Source organism: Prosopis cineraria, unplaced genomic scaffold, assembly GCF_029017545.1.
Source record: "Prosopis cineraria cultivar Desert tree isolate PC_DT_omini unplaced genomic scaffold, ASM2901754v1 PC29, whole genome shotgun sequence".
NCBI classification, from domain to species: domain Eukaryota; kingdom Viridiplantae; phylum Streptophyta; class Magnoliopsida; order Fabales; family Fabaceae; genus Prosopis; species Prosopis cineraria.
In genome coordinates this window covers 55,916-76,045 of record NW_026555360.1, presented here as the reverse complement: position 1 = coordinate 76,045, position 20,130 = coordinate 55,916, and the positions used below count along the sequence as shown (strand labels likewise).

The 20,130-nt window shown below is 31.9% G+C and overlaps 1 protein-coding gene across 1 annotated transcript; it reads left to right on the top strand.

Moving 5' to 3' along the window:
• The first annotated feature begins 14,310 nt into the window (after nt 1–14,310).
• Nucleotides 14,311–15,553, top strand: LOC129294967 (uncharacterized). The gene is made up of 2 exons (XM_054933445.1): nt 14,311–14,885; nt 15,235–15,553. Exons 1-2 carry the CDS (start codon nt 14,311–14,313, stop codon nt 15,551–15,553), a joined length of 894 nt encoding a protein of 297 aa, XP_054789420.1.
• The last annotated feature ends 4,577 nt before the right edge of the window (nt 15,554–20,130 follow it).

Here is a 20,130-nt window from a genome sequence, read left to right as displayed (position 1 = left end):
GAGTGATTGGTATAATCATGCGTGTTTGTGCACTAAGGAAGTTTCACAAAACTGAATGTGACAAATCACGTGTGAACACCTCGTCCTCTCACGTGGTTTTGCACTTCTGAAGGATCATTCAGTTCTGTGTGTTTAATCATGTGTGGTATCTCATTGCTCTCTCACGTGGTTTAACACTTATGAATAATCATTCAATTCTATGTGCTAAAACTTACGAGTGCACCACTTGCATTCACTCGTGGTTTTGCACATCAAGAACTATCATCATTTCAATGTGACAAATCACGATTGGAACCCTTACTCCCTTACGCATGAAATGGTTGGTAAAATGTCAAGGCCATTCAATATGATCAAAACTTGCGTGGAACTCAGCACATCTCAAGTAAGATTTTGCATGATCAAGAGATATGAATTTGTAAATCAATGATCATACATGTGAACAATTTTTGGCTTGACTTGAGAGGTTTTAAGACTGAAAACAATGTGTGATTGTTCAGCAAGTGATAAATCACACATGGCTATCATTAGTCTCACACGTGGTTTTACACTTAGTCACAATACAATAAAGCATAGGTGCTAAAACTTGTGTGAATACTGAAGTCTTTCACGCGTGGTTTTGCATGCAGAGATAAAGCATAAGGCAATATATAATACAATTGCTTAATCACGCGTGAAGCACTTCTTCACAATCACGTGATCTAGTAGTCAGTATGCCTAATATGCAAAAACTCGTGAGTGACCTGCAGAATTACGCGTGATTTTGCTTCTTCACTATGCAAACTTTTTCTATGAAAAACCATATGTAAGAGGGCCAAAGTTTGCAAGCTTTAACATACTTAGATGAATTTTAATATATATATATATATATAAAAGAAACATATGATACATTCATTTAATGATTAAGAAAAGTGATTAAACTCTCTAAGTTTTCACATTGAATCTAAGAGAATTTAAATTACTTATCCTAAACTTTTTCCTTTTCTCTTGATTCTTCATGCTTTTGAGGTTTTGTCTTCATCCATGATTCTTTATATTTCTACACATAACAAATACCTCTTCTCTTGGTTTCGTAATCATCAAAACACATGATCTAATAGAGAATGGGTGACTCCATCACCTAGAGGAATATTTACAAAGTCTGGAACTCTTTTCAATAGGGTTTAGGAAAGAAGACTATCTTCAGTAATCAAACTTCGTTTTAGTTCGAGAGGTAGACGCTAAATAAGGAACCCCTTATTAATTTTGTGGAACATGGAAGGGAGTTTTTTGATATAAATGAGAAAGTGAGCGATTAAGTCTTCACCCGAGAGTTTAAGATGTCTATAAGATGAGCCCTTGGCTACCTAAGCATGTTGTGGACTAGATTATCAACATAAAAGCCCCCAGTGAGGAGAGAGGAGAGGATAAACGCCTTTGGCTTTATTCCACTAACGGAGCCTTTTCTGTTAAATCTGGTTATTCTTTTCTTCTTACAGGTACGACAAATGATTGTGATCCCATATGGTGTAAGATCTGGAGATGGAACATCCTAGAGAGGATGAACACTTTCTTTTGATAGATTGTGTATGATAGAATCCATTCAACCGTTTTTGGCTAAATAGAGGTCTCAACGTCACTGGCTTATCTCCCTTCAGATGCTAGGTAGTGGAGAATACTATGCACTTGCTTCGAGATTGCAAACATGCTAGGAAATGGTGGATTGCCTTTGTGTGTCCTAGCTTTATTGAGAAATGTTTGCAATTAGACAAGTGTGATTGGCTAAATTGAAATATGAAACACCAAGTTGACTTATCTAGGACAAATTGTATTCCTTAGAGCTTTCTTTTTGCGCATACTTGCTGGGTTATTTGGAAAAGTAGATGCAAATTCTTATTTAATGAAATTGTTGAGGAGGCTCTTGAAGAGCCTTTTTCTTTCTTTTTCAAGGTTGTTGCTAATTTCAAGCTATCTAATATGCTTACTAGTCTACATAGGTCAGGAGAAGATAGGGGCAAGAACTATCTGCATGACAGGGTCATTATGTTAGAGATTGATGGGTCTACCTTACGGGATGGTTGGAGTGCTTGAGGTGGACTCATAAGATCTGCAAGTGGACTTTGGGTCGAGGGCTTTAGCTACAAGCTGGGATATGTTCTAGCCACAATTGCTAAGATTTATGGTATTTTTAATGGTTTTGAGATTTGTTAGTAAAAAGGATTTAGATCTATGGAGGTTTTTTTGTGATTGTGTGCGTGCTCTATCGCTGATTGCAAGGGACAATTATAGTTTTCATGCTTTTAAGGACATCATTGAGGCAACTAAGAGACTCCTGTGTAGAAAGTGGCATGTTAATTTGTATTTTGTGTATAGAGAGGAAAATGGCATGGCAGATCATCTATCCAATCTTGCTCATAGGCTTTCTTTTGATTTTCATCTTTTTGACCAACTACCTATTGATATTGTATGGTCTCTGGTCTTTGTTTTCTTATTTGGCTTCTTGTTCTCGTTCGGACCTTTTGTCCTTGTTTCTTTCGGTTGAATGAAGTTTTCCCAGTATTTATTCAAAAAAAAAATAAAAATAAAACTTCATTAGGATCGCATCAAAACCTGATTGAACAGAACTTTGCATCTCCTTCGTGAGGCATATAATTTTAGCTCAAAACTAGGCTATATTATGATCCTAAAAGATATCCTTTGCCAAACAAACTTAATGTCCCGCCTCTTTTATTAGCTCAAAAATAATCTATATTCTGATCTTGAAAAGAGAAGCTTTGAAAAACAAACCATCATGGGAAATTTCAATTGTTGTGATACCTTATGCATCTTGATTTTATCATTGCTTGTATTGCTTAGATATTTGTTTGGTCTATACAAGGGGACTTATCATCAAGATAGATGATTTTTTTTTATGCATTTAACTTGCACACTCATTCGAACTCCGTGTATGCCTGGGAATTTTATTTATTCTATCAATAAGTTTGATTTAACGTTTAGACTTATCCCTCCAGCTTGCACTAACTTGTCATGCTAAGTTCTAAATATGGAAGTAAAGAAATTGTTAGGGATAAAACAACCTTAAATCTTAGCTTTCGACATATAAACTTGGAACAAAGAAGAATGGACGTTGAAGTCTAACCAGTTAAGAATAAATATGCTGCAGCTTGCAATTGTAAAAGGCCCCACACTGTGCTTACTTTTAACTATGTTGCATTGAATAAAGTCAACAATGTTTTTTTTTTTTTGGAAAATTTTCAGACTGAGCTGAAAGAGGATGCAGTAGATAGAGATACTATGCCACAAGGACCATCAACCTTTGGTGTAACCTCGTTCTATGTATTCAAAAAAACTATAATCTCAAGTCTACACCCAGAAAGTCTGTTATCTTAGAAAAAAATGTAGTGGATATCTTTAATTAGGAATGCTTTTTATTAGTTTTGATTTATGCTTCAGGATTTCAAAGGCATTTAAGACAATGAGGTGAGGAATTATATTTTTTCTTTGGCATCCGTGAAAGTTCATTATAACTTTTGCAATTATTGAGACATGAATGTGGAAGTAACTACTAAAATTACTGAAATTAATAAATACAATCACTGTGATGAAATAATAAAGCATGTGATTTTAAGTATAGCCTTTAGATTGTCTATTATCATGGATCTCCTTTTTTGTATAAGTCTATAAGACTAGAGGCTTGTATTTATTTCAATGATGTTTTGTGTTCAATTTAATGTAGTTAAGTATTAGGTGAGGAGTTTTCTATCAAACAGCTCTTAGATTATCTGTTTTCCCGGAACTCTTTTTCATATAATAATGTTGTGTTCAGTGATATTTTATCAACATAAGCGAACTCATGTATGAATTTTTATTAAAAATATTTAGCTATCTGCCCTCTATATATCTGCATTGATATTGACATGTCTCCATGTCCATAGTCTATCAATTATCTATTTGTAATGAGCACACTTCGGAGACCTTGAAGGGTCTGAAAGAAGTATCAAAAGAATTAAAAAAAGGTCTCAAAATTCACATGCAGTCACCAATATTAGTGGGAGGCACTCAGATCTCAAGTCTGTATCACACCATTAAAAAAATGCACCTAATTTATATCTATCATAAATTTCTGAGATATCAGGTTGTAGAGAAGAAGGGATTTGACAGTACATGAATTTTACGAGTATCTTTGAATAGCCGAAAAGAAAAGGGCATTTCCCTTGATGTTACTTGACAAAAGCTACAATGTACAGGTCCAATTATTTAGCTTCACAGGTTGAAAATGGCAGAATTTGCTTCCATTATTGATCGAAAGCCACTAAATGAAGCAAGATGTTATTCCTTAAATTTGTTAAAGTAAAGACCATGGCAGGTTAGCAAAGTCTGCCTGTTTGTGTTATATTGTCCAATTCTGACATTCATTGGACTTGAAATTTTTTGGTCATAAAAAAAAGAAAAAAAAAGAAAAATTTGAATACTCAATTATGCATGCAGCTTTTTTATGCTTCTTTTTCTGCCTTTTTTAAATATTCAGTTTAATTTTAGTTTTTTTTTTTCAGCATCTTCCACGAGTTCAGGTTTATTGAGGTTGAAAGCAAGCATGAACAATCTGGCTCCAAAGTATCAACAGTATTAAGATGCCAGTGCTGAAGAACTTTAGTGTGGAGGCAAAGAAGAACATGATGATGTCAATATGACATCGATGGATGGAGTTTTCTCCACCTTATTATTGCTCAAATGATTACTGTAATTCATTCTTCCTTGTGAGCTCTAAGCTCTTTAACTGAATTTGTTCTATCCAAAAAAAAAAAAAAAACCATACACACACGTATCAAAATAAAGAGACAAGAGATGACTAATGGCAATAAAGGGGATTAGAAAAAAACAAAATTGATTACCTTCATTTTTTTTTTTTAACCTTTAGTGGTTTAGTTTTGAGATTTTTTTAATAGGGGTATATAATTCTTTTTATTTGAATAGGGATATATAATTGATTCTGAAAATATTCAGAACCAATTAATTAGAAGAGTTTTCTTATAAAAATATTATTAAATCATTCTTTCATAAAACTTTTAATATTTTAAATAATAAAGTTGGTTGAAATTAATAGGTTGCTAATTTTAATCCTCATAATTTTAAATGGTAAAGTCACATGAACACTATATATCCACAATGCATTCGGTAAACAATTGCGTTGAGATACAGAGATCGTGGAGAATGAGGTTCTCTCAGCTTTCTCTCCTCTTTCAATTGATCATTTGCCAACAGGATGACATTCCCGATTTGATTTAAAAAAAAAAGCCTTTATCTCATGATTCATCATTCGCAAACTTAAAGCTTAAACAGTCAACGTTATGATTTGGCTCAAATCTTGAGTTTTTTTCTAAAGCTGATAATTTAGATGGATCGGGACTTATTCAAATCAGGCTTAAAATATCTCATTCTTTCTAAAACGCTCATATATCAAGCCCAGCCCTAACACTTTCGGGCTGGCCCGAATACCCAAAAATTTTAAAAAAATATTTTTTATTTTTAAATCAATTTTAAATTTTTAAATAATTTTGTTAAGCATAAAATATTATTTTAAATTTAAAAGAATAAGATAAAAAATAATAATTTATCAGCTTTGTACTTAAGTAGCTCTGTTACTATTTTATTGTATTATATGTAATTTATTTATAAATATTTCCTTTACTTGTAAATTAATATTTTAACTGTTTAAATATTATTCTTATCATGTTCATATATAAATATTTTATATATTTTAATTAAATTATATTTTTAATTATAATTAATTTGATCTCAATTCAATCACAGCTAGACTATTAATTTAAAATCATTATCTTGATTAGTTTAAAATTTTTAATAATTTTGAATAAATTGTATTTTTTATTTTTAAGAATATGAAAAAAATAATTATTATTATATTATATAAAAATCATGAATGAAATACTCTTTTTTTAGAATTATTTTTTCTTTAACTTTTTATATTATTTAACCCATATATATATATATATATGAAATTTTACTCTATTTTATTCTTAATTTTTAAATAAATCTACCATAGATAATCAAATAATTATTTAAAAATATTTTATTTATTATGTTTATTTAGTAGTAGAGTTGGAAATTCGTACATGCTTAAATTTTTTTTAAAATTTAAAATTAGCAAAATTATTTTATAAAATATTAAATATACTTTTTTGGATATGCAAATAATATATAGGATTCAAAAATTTTTTTAAAAAAATTGAATCTTAAAAATATAAAAAATAATATTAAAATATATTTTAAATATTATTTTGAAATATTTTATTGATTAAAAATAATAAAAATATGAAAATATAAATATTTTAATGTTTTAAAAATATAACAATAGTAATGTACTCAAATATATTATATTTTAGTATAAAATGATACTCCCTCCATTAAAAAATGTAAGGCATTTTTAACTGAATCTCACCCTTAATAAAATAATTACTTATTTTCAAACTAATCCTATTTTTCATATTTACTCCTATTAAATACTCTATAATAAATATAAAGTCACCATTAATAAAGGTAATTTTGAAAAAAGGTAATGATTACACTTTAAAAAACTAAAAATGTCTTAAATTTTTGAACAGCCAACTCTTCAAAAAATATTTTATATTTTTGAACAGAGAAAATATAAAACTTAAAGAATTAATTAATATTTATTATATTTAATATATTTTTTAAAGTATTTTTCATTCTACCTAAACCCGATCAGGCTTAACTCAAAAATAATTTTTTTTAAATTTGACTATAAATTTTTTGAGTGAGTTCGGGTTATTGAGTTTGGCTTAAATTACTGACTTTAAGTTTTTTAATTGGTGAGTGTCATACCCGCTTCTGTGAAAATTGATTTCTTCTTTTCTAATTAGGGGTGTTTCCGACCTTAGCTTCGTTTCAGATGGACGCCATTGTTAATGCTGAGAAGAAAATACTTTTTATATTAGCCACGAGACTTGCAAATCCCTCACAACAATAATAAGAGCATATTTAATATTTTTATCTGTTAACAAATGAAATCATTTTTCTTTGGTGACGTACAATATAAAAGGTAATTCTACCAAGCAATATAGATAAAAATGGACAGTAAATGAAGTTAGTTTACGTGTCAATGGAAGATGAAGTAAATTGTAACACGCAAATTTGTATTTTAGTATATATTTTTTAATGTTACATTTTTTTTCAGAAAGTAAAACCAGAATGAAATAACTCTACAAATAATAATAATAATAAAGAAAGAGTATATATTGGCATATGTTGCCACCTTCCCACTGAAGGTGTAAAACTTATCAGTAAAAAATTGAGAATTTAATTAATTATTACCATATTTATTGTTCATTGAAAAATTCACAACATTATTGTTAATATTTTTATATATGTCGATTATGCTGTAATTTATATAGATTTCATAAATTTTGCTTTTTTATAATGTAAAGCAATTCTAAAAAATTTTAAAATATTACTTTAAAAGTATTACATATAAAGAAATGCTCCTGTGAACACTAGTATATATAATTCTAAGATTTCAACCATGTAGATAAGCTATTTCCACTATTTAATTTTTTTTGATATAATTACCTATCATTTATGTGTCAAACTTTGTAAAGTCACATGGTGGCCAAATTCTTCCAATAAATATTTAATATAACTACATGCTTAGCACTTATTCCCCTATTTAATGTTGTCATATACTTTTAATTAAATTGACATAAATTAATTATCTTTTAAATTATATAGTATTTACTCTCTCCGTTCAAAAATATAAAACATTTTTAACCAATCTCATCCAAATAAAGGAGTTACTTATTTTTAAACTAACTCTATCTTTTTATATTTACTTCTATTAAATATTTTATAATAAATATAAAGTTACTCTCAATAGAGACATTTAAAAAAAAAAGATAATAATTACATCTTAAAAGAGTAAAAGTGACTTACATTTTCCAACTCTTCAACAAATGCATTATATTTTTTAATGGAGGGAGTATGTGTTTATTTATTTATTATTTAATATTACTTTTCAATTAAAAAATCTTATTAATTAAATTTTTAATTTAGCATTTTTTAAAACAATAATTATACTTTAAAAAATTAAAAATACTTTATATTTATAAATAAAATAAATTAAGGGTAAACATGTTATAAGATTTGTGTATAAAAAAATAGGGATAATTTTAATGGAGATCTCTTGACCATACTTGTTAAAATTCAAAACCCTTAAATTTTAAAATTTTATTGTAATTTAAAAGTGCTGATTTGATATTAAATTTTTTTAAAAAAATATCCTTCATTTAAAATAATATCAAAATTGCTTTGCTTCACTTGTTAATTGCTTTATTTCATTTAGTCATTTATTTATGAAATAGTAATTGCCTTACTTCATTTATTTATTTACACTTTTATTTTTCAGTATTTTAAATTCTTACTTTTTTATTTTTTGATATGTTACGTCTCTATAATAAAATATCAGCTGTTTATAAAAATAAAATTGCCTTATTAAAAAAATAAAATAAAATTGCTAGAAAGTGCCATTAAAAAAAGTGTGATTGTAATTTCACGCAACCCTTTAGTAAAACCCTAATTAAATTTGAAACCCCACCCTTGTCTAGCATCAGTATCCTGAAAAGTAATGATAACCGAGAATTGATTCAGGACTCCGACAGCCATTGCAATTTACAAAATGCCAGCACCGCTATAATTTTGCTTGCCCTGCAAACCCCAAAAGGCAAAACCGAAAACCCACCCTTTACGCCAACCTCAACATATCCTAACGATAACTTCAGGGCACCGATAATAACATACACACCGCTTCGTCTAATATTGTTGCGCGGCAATTGTTAGGGTTATGGGGGAGACGAAGAAGGAGTACACAATGGCTCTGGCGTAGCCAATCGAAAAAGCTCAATGTTTCAGCTGCAAGAAGATCGCAGCCGCCGCCGTGACTCATTGCAAGCGCGATCGTGAACTCATCAAGATTAATGGCTGTCCGATCGAACTCGTCAAGATCAACAGCAATTCATCTTGCCGTCCTTTGTCATTTCCTCTCCTCCGTTTGCTGATCCGAAACCTCCATCACGGCTCACCCATTTTCTGTCGTGTTTTTGAAAAAGATATTGCCTACAACATATGGAGAATTAAGACCTCCACTTGTGAGGTTGATGATTCAGTGATCTAGCTTCTTTGAATCGAACACAATGGGGTTTGTACATCCAAGCCGCAGAAACTGAACCCATTTTTCATTCAGGAACTAGAAGATGGCCATGGCTCCTACGATCCTTCAAGCATCCTGGAATGCTCACCTACTCTGAAAAATGATGTTGTTTTCGCAAAGCAGTCTTTGTTCTACCCTCTGCCGTCGTCAACGAAACACGTGAAGGTTTTCCTAGCGAAAAGATAGGGTTTGGAAAAGAGGTTTGGGTTTTCGAAAGAGTTTGGGAAAAAGTAGGCAGAGGCCATTTTGGTTTAAAAGGGTGAGCACAAGGGCAACGAGTTGCGGTAAAGGTCATTCCTAAAGCTTAGGTCAATCCCTCCTTACTCTTTCAAACTGCTATTCTTCATTTGCATTTGCTGTGCCTGTGAAACTGAGTGACTTGGTTCAGATTTCGAAAGGTATTAAGAGCGGTAGAGATGTTGGGAATTTTTCTAGCTGAAACTTCTCCCTCATCCGAGTGATTTGTTTGCCTGTTAGAAGTATGAATATTACGAGTCTGCCTTTTAATCTTTTATAGCTGTTGAGATTTTTCTTGGTAAGCAATCTAAACTTTTGTAGGATTTATGAGAAATCGGAAAATAAATCGTGTAATATTTAATTTTAGTTAAACTCATATAATGTAGTTTTTAAATTATTATTGAGTTGGATCTTAACTTTTAGGCCGAAGAAAAAAACATATTTATCAAAGTATGAACGATTATACTGCTCAAAATTTCAATACCAAATATTACACTGAGTTGCTCCCACTATTTTTGGGCACTTTTTGAGAGTTAGGATGTGTTTTCCTGTAAGTTATCTAGTTTTTTAGTGTTTTTCAGTAGTATTAAGCTGTGATCTTTTGTATCGTGAGTCATTCTCTTACAATCATAAATGCTAAGGTGCAACTCAAGTTTGTCGTCATGAATGTTATAAAGCCCAGTTTCTAAAACACTGTTACAGTACGGTGCATGTTCAAAAGAAAATTGGTTCAATAATTAATTATTGTTATTCCATATTTACTGTTGTTTTTAATATTTTGGAGACTGTAACAGTGTAACCCTGTATTGCTTTGCTTGACAGGGGAATATTTGGGTGGTATATTATTGTCAATCACTACCCTCCTTTGGTCTTGCCTTAATAATTTATGTATTTGCTAGCATATAGTCAGAAAGTTTAGAAGAAATTAAGTGCTTACATTTGGTATTTCTCCTTGGGTCTCTAGAATGTTACGTGATATGTATGATTTTTGTGCCACTTTTATTTTGGCTTTCTTATTTTTCTCTTGCTCGGATTGACTTTTAGAAGGCTTTGTCCTCATTGGAGATGCCCAAGGCTGTTACGTCCCCTTTGAATGAGAACCAAAGGAGCACTACTACATAAATAGCTTTTTACACCTAGTTTTTAAATGGAGGAAGTGATGTAGTACTTCTAGGTGCTTGGACTTTGCGTGTTTAATACCTTGTTAAGACTATTTCTACTGTTGGAAAAAATATTGCTAGGGTAAGTTCATTTTATAATTCACTTAGTATGTTTGTTTGTATTTGGCAAATGGACCAGACCAAACCTGCTTGTGAAATATTTTATATTGAAAATGAGATGAACCAATTCAGCTACTATGGTCTAAGAATTATTGCAAGTTTGTTGATATTTTCCCTGCCTTTTCATTTTCTTGTTGTCTGCATTACTTAGGCTGATATAAAGTTTTCAATCAAAAGCTTTATTTTAAGAAGACTGTCACATATGTTGGAGGACTTATGACTCACTTGGAATCAATTGCATCCTTTGTGGTATATTCATCTTCTTATTGCTCTTTATTTCATTGCTAGTAACAGTAATTTTTAATGAGTGATTTATTGCTCAAGAACATAGGTTAATTCTACGTTGGTTTTGCTTGGTTGTCATGGTGGTTGATATTCTTACTTTAAGGTGTAGTTATATAAGTAAACTAAATAGAAGTCCCACATTGGAAAGAATAAAAATTTAAACTAAAAGAGGAATCTTTACATGTCACTTGGTAAAATTTCTTGTGTTCTACTTATAGGAAACTGATGTAGAGGAGGAACTGAAGGAGGCATTCAGAGGTTTTTTGATGAAGATCGTAATGACTATATATCAGCGAGGTATGTATATATATTTCTTACTATTTATTTTTATATTTTTGTCATAATTTTATTTGTTTATTCATGTTAATATTCTTGCATTGGCCTTCTTTTTTTCCTCTGCCCCTCTCTTTTCACCACCAAAAAAAAAATTATGTTGTCTTTTGTGGTGTTTTTTTTGTTTTAATCCATCTAATAATTTTTCAATAAACTTGAGGAAATTTGTTGTTATTCATAGAAGGGTTGTAACGTTTTTCAATTTAGTACAAGTTACGAAATGTATATTCTTTTTTTTTCCTTATTTATTTAAGAAAATTAAGAAGAGTGTGAACTTTCGCATGGAGGAGGTATACAAGGAAGAAAGATACATTTCCGTTGAAAAGTTATTGCCTACAACATATGGAGAATTAAGGAGAAGCATTGATTAAAGGTTAGGGGTTTAAATTTTATTGTAAACTTGTCATGCATGGCTAGAGTCGGGAATAAGGGTCGGGCTTGACGGGCCGCCCGTTTAAACCCGTTTTAATAAGGGTTTGGGCTTAAAAATTTGGCATTTTTTAGGGTAACCGGGCTTCGAAGCCTGACTCTTTTAAGCCCTAGAAAAATGGGCTCGGGCTCGGGCTCGGGCGGCCCGTGAAGCCCGTTTTACTATTCACAAAGTATTGTTTTCACCTCTTTCTAGATAATGTGCAAACATTGATTTGTATTTTGTACCAGCAATTGATTGAATTGTTTTGTGCCATTTTATAGTAATTTTTATATTTTGTCTTGTGATATATGTATAGATATATATTTGATAATAAAACAATTTAATTAATAATTATTGTAGGTGATGATGAAGAAGCTGCAGAAATAATTAATATTGAGCCTTCGCCTCCATCTTTCACAAGTGGACCTACATCTGAGGGTTTTAATATTTTATTTATGGATGATAATGAGGGAGATCTTGATTAGGATTGATGATGATGTTTGCCTTCATCTTATTTGGACTTTTAAATTTTTTGTTCATTTTTTAGATTATGTGAGACTTTGGTTTGATATGTGTTAAATTTTAAAATATTCTAAATAAATTTTAATGTTAAATTTTATTTTATTTTATTTTATTTTATTCTTATCCGGGCTTACGGGCCCAACCCTGAGCCCTATGAATTAGGGCCGGGCTTCAATTTTAAGGTAAAATTGGGGTAACCGGGCTTTAGGGCCTAGGCCCATAAGGGCCGAGCCCATATGGGCTAGGCCTGCCCGTTTACCAACTCTATGCATGGCTGTCTTTACTTAATCATTTATAGTTTGATTGCCTTCCATGTATGTTGTAATTTAATCATTTTATATTCCCACTAAAGGATAGTCTAACAAGATCCAAATGTATTTTCTATTTTTGACTTACCTACAATTCATTCCTTACATTTATTGTTTGCACTATCTATCAAAATCTCAGAAGCACGGACACGGCAAAATGGCTGGCGTGTCCGACACGGACACGCGTTCAGTACGCGAGAACGGCGAGTCCCTTTTCCCAGTTTCTGGCGGACGTGGGCGGACGCGGGTCAAGACAGGTTGACACGGGTCGGACGAAGGTCAGACGCAAGCAGACGCAAAACTCTACGTTTTTCACTTCCTTTTACTCAGTCCCAGCTCTAGAAATCCATTGCCCTATCTTTTTAGCTCCAATCGACCGCTGTTTTACTCAGATCGCTGTTTTTTGCTGTAGCTTCACGGTTCACTCTGCGTCGCTGCCTCACTCGCTCACCGTCTACTATGCCTCAGTCTTCGTATTCGACTGTCTGCTCTGCCTCAACGTCTTCGACCGTCTGCTCTGCCTCACCATCGTTCTTTAGCTTCATTGGCAATTTATTCAGTTCATGTGGTTGGTCGACAATCATTTTTCAGCTTCATTTTCAGTTCCTCTTGTGCTGTTGAGTGCTGATGGATATTTTATTATTATTATTATTGCATTGCATTACTGATTGAATTACTGATTTGAACTAGAGAGCTGATTGAATTACTGCTAAACCGAGAGAGCTGTCCAGAGCCTTGAATTACTGATTTAATTTTTTTTATTTAGATGGATTATTTTGTTGAGTTAAACATTGATTTATTTTAAATTTTTATTAGCTCTCTTCTTGTTAAAATTGCAGGATATTATTTAAAATTAAACCTACAATGGCTTCTAATTCTAGACCTGGTAGTAGTTCAGGAAGTGTGAATTCTCAATTTCAATCTAATAATGAAAGACAGAAAGAGAGTACTCCTTTATGGGCTTATGTAACTTTGGTTCCTCAAGAAAATGAAGAGGATGGTGGAAATAGAAGTTGGAAGTGTAACTATTGTAATAACCAATATAATGGCTCTTATTCTAGAGTTAAATTTCATTTGTTGAGGATCTCTAGAAAGGGTATTGCTATATGCTTGAAAGTTGATGATAGTTGTTTAGGTGAAATGCGAAAAGCTCAAGAGGAGGCTGAGAATAGAACAAAACCAAGACATGTGCCATTGCCAACTCCAACTGAGAGCTTGTCTCCTTTATGTCAAAGGGGTTCTACCCCTATTCAAAGTGAACACAATCAGGGAAAGAAGAGGGCAATAAATACAATAGAAAGAGCTTTCCAACAAGGAGCTAGAGATAATTTAACTGCTGAAATTGCTAGAATGTTTTATTCGGCTGGCTTGTCTTTCAATTTGGCACATAACCCATATTTTATTAGTGCATTTCAATATGCTGCCAACAATATAATTCCTGGTTTTAAACCTCCTGGTTATAATGCACTAAAAGCTTGATAAATGATAGAGCATAATGGCATCTTGCAATCCATGTAGCCGACCCCACTTAGTGGGATAAAGGCTTCTTGTTGTTGTTGTTGTTATTGTTATAATGCACTAAGGTCTACTTTGTTGCAAAAAGAAAGGGCCAATGTTGAAAAGCAACTTGAATCAATCAAAGGGACTTGGAATCATAAGGGGGTAAGTATAGTTACGGATGGTTGGACAGATGTACAAAGAAGGCCATTAATTAATTTTATGGCTGTAAGTGATGGAAACCTCATGTTTTTGAAGGCAATTGATGCAACTAGTGAGTATAAAGACAGATTTTACATGGCTGACTTGATAAAGAAAGTGGTTGAAGAAGTGGGGCCTCATAAAGTTGTTCAAGTAATTACTGATAATGCGCCTGTTTATAAATCTGCTGGTAAGATGGTGGAAGATGAATATCCTCACATCTTTTGGACACCATGTGTGGTGTATACACTTAATCTTGCCTTAAAGAATATATGTGCAGCAAAAAATACAGAGGCAAATGAAATTGTTTATGGAAAATGTCGTTGGATCACTGAGGTGAGGGATGATACAGTCTTTATCCGAACATTTATCATGAATCATTTTATGAGATTGGCCATGTTTAATGAATTCGTGCCATTAAAATTGCTTGCAATAGTCGAAACAAGATTTGCATCAACAATTATGATGTTGAAGAAATTCAGACTTATCAAAACTTCTCTTTGTACACTAGTTATTAGTGAAGAATGGAATGCTTATAGAGATGATGATGTTGGAAAGGCTGCTATTGTGAAGGACATAATTCTTAATGATCTTTGGTGGGAGAAGGTTGATTATATTCTCTTTCACTAAGCCAATTTATGATATGTTGAGATTTACTAACACAGATAGACCCACACTTCATTTGATTTATGAGATGTGGGATTCAATGATAGAGCAAATCAAGGAATCAATTTATAAGCATGAAAGAAAATCACTTTCTGAGTACTCTTCATTTTATGTTGTTTATAACATCATCATTGATCGATGGACAAAGAGTGCCACTCCACTATATTGTCTTGCCCACTCACTGAATCCTAGGTGTGTTATTCTTATTTTTTATCATGAAATTCTTTTCTTTATCATTTTTGCATCACAACTCCAATTAATGTTATTATATTATTGTAGGTATTATACAACACAATGGCTTGAAGGTGGACTAAATAGAGTCTCTCCACATAGAGATGCTGAAATATCAACTGAGAGGAAAAAGTGTATTAGAAGGATGTTTCCAGATGAAGAAGAGATGAAATTGGTTATGAATGAATTTTTAAAATTTTCTGGATGTTCAGATGAGTTCTCTTTTGTTGATTCCATACAAGATAAATGTGTATTAGAGCCTAAGGTTTGGTGGAGCAATCATGGTGCTGATGCTCCTAAACTTCAAGGGACTGCATTGAAACTTCTCAATCAACCATGCTCATCATCTTGTTATGAAAGAAATTAGAGCACTTACTCTTTTGTTCATTCACTAAAGAGAAACAGGATGCTTCCAAAAAGAGCAGAGAACTTAGTTTTTGTTCATTCAAATCTTTGTCTTCTTTCAAGAAAGAGTGAGAAGTATTCTACTGGAGAAAGTAGATTGTAGGATATTAGTGGAGATTGTTGGGAAATAGATGATGTTGAAAATCTTGAAGTTGCAAGTTTATCTCTAGATGAGCTAATTTTGGAGAGAGAACTTATAGAAGAAAGTGGTGATGTCAATGAAGATGAGAAAGTTTAGAATTACTTTAAGTTGATAATTATCTTTTGCCACTTTATAGTGTTTAAGTGCTTGACTATTTATTATATTATATTTGTGATGACATTAGACATCTTGAAATTATGTTTTTAGACATCCAAATATTTAATATTTAATTATTTATATAGCCGTACCTGTATCTTAAAATTTTGAAAAATAGCCGTGTTCGCGTATCGTATCGTATCGTACCCGACACTCGTACCCGTATCGTTGCTTCTTAGATCAAAATTGGATATGTGGCTTCTTAGAGAAATGACGATGCTTTGATTTTATTTAGATGCTTTTTGGTTTCAGATTTTATTATTTTTCTCACTAAAATTGTACAAGGCTCAATGACAATATATGATTTGATGCCTAATCTAAATGTTCAAAAATAAATTTTTAGGAGATTACTTTTTTTCTCAGCTTAGACTATCAATGCCTATGCTTGTACATGTAGTCCCTAAAAAATTTCTTCATGTATCTTAATCTAAAAGCTTGAGTGAAAATGTGAGTCAATTGGGGCTTATTTTGGAGGCTTGAAATGGACATGCAAAACTTGAATAGCATTCCTTACAGACATAGCTTGAGTATTAGCTATCAAAGTTTGATATGTGGTTTGTTAGAAAAATGACAGTACTTTTATTTTCAATAGATGATTGTGGGCTTGAGTGCTATCTATCAAAGACCGATATGTGGCTTCTTAGAGAAATGACAGTATTTTTATTTTCAAAAGACGGTTGTGATTTTGGATTCAACCATGCTTCTTAATGCACCCATATAAGGCTCAATGACAATTACATGATTTTATGCCTTTCTAAATGTGCATAATATATTTTTAGGGGGATTACTTGTTCCTTTCAGATTAGACTATCCATGCCTATGCTACTGCTTGTAGTCTCCCAAAAAATTGCTATATGTATCATTAATTGACTCATTTAAATGCTTTTATCGCATTGTGGTTAAATTGGGGCCTATTGTGGAGGTTTTAAATTGGCATATGGAGCTGCAAAAGTATTCCTGCCATAAAAGCTTATGTTCTTTCTATCAAAATTTATGTAACTTCTCAGAGAAATGGCAGCACTTTGATTTTATTTAGGATAGATACTTTTTGGTTTGGGATTTTATCATTATTTTACTACACTCGTGCAAGGTTCAATGACAATATATGATTTGATGTATAATCTAAATGTATGGAAATATTTTTTTAAGGGGAATTGTTTTTCCTTTCAGCTTAGACTATTAGTGTCTATGCTGCTACTTATAGTCCCCCTAAAACATTTCTACATCTATCAATCATTGCTTTTACTGAAAACTCATATGAAAATGTGGGTAAATTGAGGCTTCTTTTAGAGGCTTGAAATTGACAAGCAGACCTTGAATAGTATTCCTGACATGCTCGGTTTCATTTCTATTTACCAAAGTTCAATATGTGGCTTCTTTAAGAAATGAAAGTGCTTTAATTTTTGATAAATGGTTGTGGGCTTGATTTCTATCTATCAAAGTTGAATATGTGACTTATTAGAGAAATGACAATACTTTTATTTTCAATAGGCAGTTGTGGTTGGATTTGACCGTGCTTCTAAATTCAACCATGTAAGGCTCAGTGACAATTATATGAATTGACGCCTATCTAAATGTGCAGAAATATATTTTGTGGGGTTTACTTTTTCCTTTCAGCTTAGGCTATTTGTGCCTATGCTGCTGCTTGTAACCTCCCTAAAAAATTTCTACATCTATCAATCATTGCTTCTGTTGAAAGCTTGTACGAAAATGTGGGTAAATTGAGGCTTATTTTAGAGGATTGAAATTGACATGCAAAGCTTGAATAGTATTCCTTACATGCTCAGCTTGATTTCTATCCACCAAAGTTTAATATGTGGCTCTTTTGAGAAATGATAGTGCTTTGATCTTCGATAGGTGGTTGTGGGCTTGATTTCTATCTATCAAAGTTCAATATGTGGCTTCTTAAAGAAATGACACTACTTTCATTTTTGATAGGCGGTTGTGGTCTTGAGTGGTATCTATCAAAGTTTAATATGTGGCTTGTTAGTAACATGACAATTCTTTGACTTTTGATAGCTGGTTGTAGGCTTGGGGATATTTATCAAAGTTCGATATATGGCATGATAGAGAAATGAAAGTAATTTGATTTTCAATCGGTGGTTGTAGGCTTGAGTGATATCTATCAAAGTTTGATATTTAGTTTCTTAGGAAAATGATAGTCCAATATGTGGCTTATTAGAAAAATGATAGTATTTTTATTTTCGATAGGCAGTTATGGGCTTGAGTGCTATCTATCAAAATTTATATGTGGCTTCTTGAAGAAATGACAATACTTTTATTTTCAATAGATGATTGTGGTTTTGGATTTGACCATGCTTCTAAATACATCCATGTAAGGCTCAATGATAAGTATATGAATTAATGCCTATCTAAATGTGTAGAAATATATTTTTTGTGGGTTTTACATTTTCCTTGCAACTTAGACTATTTGTGCCTATGATGTTGCTTGTAGTCCTCCTAAAAAATCTCTACATCTTTCAATTATTGCTTCCGCTAAAAGATTGTATGAAAATGTGGGTAAATTAAGGGTTATTTTAAAGGATTGAATTTGACATGCAGAGCTTGAATAGTATTCCTTACATGCACGGCTTGACTTCTATCTATCAAAGTTCGATATGTGGCTCTTTCGAGAAATGAAAGTAATTTGATTTTCAATAGGCAGTTGTGGACTTGATTTCTATCTATCAAAGTTCAATATTTGACTTCTTCAAGAAATAACAGTACTTTCATTTTCGATAGGTTGTTATGGTCTTGAGTGATATCTATCAAAGTTTAATATGTGGCTTATTAGAGAAGTGATAGTACTTTTACTTTCTATAGATGGTTGTGGGCTTGAGGATATCTCTCAAAGTTTGATATGTAGTTTCTTAGAAAAATGATAGTACTTTGATTTTCAATAAGTAGTTGTGAGCTTGAGTGCTATCTATCAATGTTCGATATGTGGCTTCTTAGAGAAATAACATTATTTTTATTTTCAAAGATGATTGTTGTATTGGATTTGACCATGCTTCGTAATGTCTCCATGTGAGGCTCAATGACAATTATATGAACTGATGTGTATCTAAATGTGCATAAATATATTTTTTGTGGGAATTACTTTTTCCTTTCAACTTAGACTATTCGTGCCTATATTACTACTTGTAACCCCTCTAAAGAATTTTTTACATCCATTAATCATTGTTTTCGCTCAAAGATTATATGAAAATGTGGGTAAATTGAAGCTTATTTTAGAGGATTGAAGTTGACATGTAGAGCTTGAATAGTATTCCTTACACGCTTAGCTTGACTTCTACCTATCAAAGTTCAATGTGTTGGCCTCTTAGAAAATGACAATGCTTTTACTTTAGATACATGGTTGTGGGCCTAGGGATATTTATCAAAGTTCAATATGTGGTTTGTTAGAGACATGACAATAATTTGATTTTCAATAGGTGGTTGTGGGCTTGAGTGATATCTATCAAAATTCAATATATGGCTTATTAGAGAAATGATAGTACTTTTATTTTTGATAGGTGGTTGTGGGTTTGAGTGCTATTTATCAAAGTTCACTATGTGGCTTCTTAGAAAAATGACAATACTTTTATTTTCAATAGATGATTGTGATTTTAGATTTGACTATGCTTTTGAATGCACCCATGTAAAGCACAATGACAATTATATGAATTGATGTGTATCTAAATGTGCAAAAATATATTTTTTATGGGGACACTTTTTTCTTTTAGCATAGACTATTCGTGCTTTTGCTGCTGCTTGGGATTCCCTTAAAGAATTTTTACATCTATCAATCATTGCTTCCGTTGAAATCTTGTATGAAAATATGGCTGTATTGAGGCTTATTTTCTAGGGTTTAAATTGACATGTAGAGCTTGAATAGTATTCCTCACATGCTTGGTTTGATTTTTATATATCAAAGTTCAATATATAGCTTCTTGAAAATGATATTGTTTTGATTTTTGATAGGTGATTATGAGCTTGATTTCTATCTATCAAAGTTCAATATTTGGCTTCTTGAAGAAATGACAGTACTTTTATTTTTAATAAGAGGTTGTGATCTTGAGTGATATATATCAAAGTTTGATATGTTGCTTGTTACAGAAATGACGGTACTTTTACTTTCAATAGATGGTTGTAGGCTTAGGGATATCTATCGAAGTTCGATATGTAGGTTGTTAGAGAAATGACAGTGCTCTGACTTTTGATAGGCGGTTGTGGGCTTGATTTCTTTCTTTCAAAGTTTA

What these genes read in the sequence shown, in the direction of transcription:
- LOC129294967 (XM_054933445.1), top strand. Translation starts at nt 14,311, where the DNA reads ATGGCTGTAAGTGATGGAAACCTCATGTTTTTGAAGGCAATTGATGCA. An exon ending in ATAATTCTTAATGATCTTTG is followed by an intron (nt 14,886 to 15,234) that starts GTGGGAGAAGGT and finishes ATATTATTGTAG; the next exon opens with GTATTATACAACACAATGGC.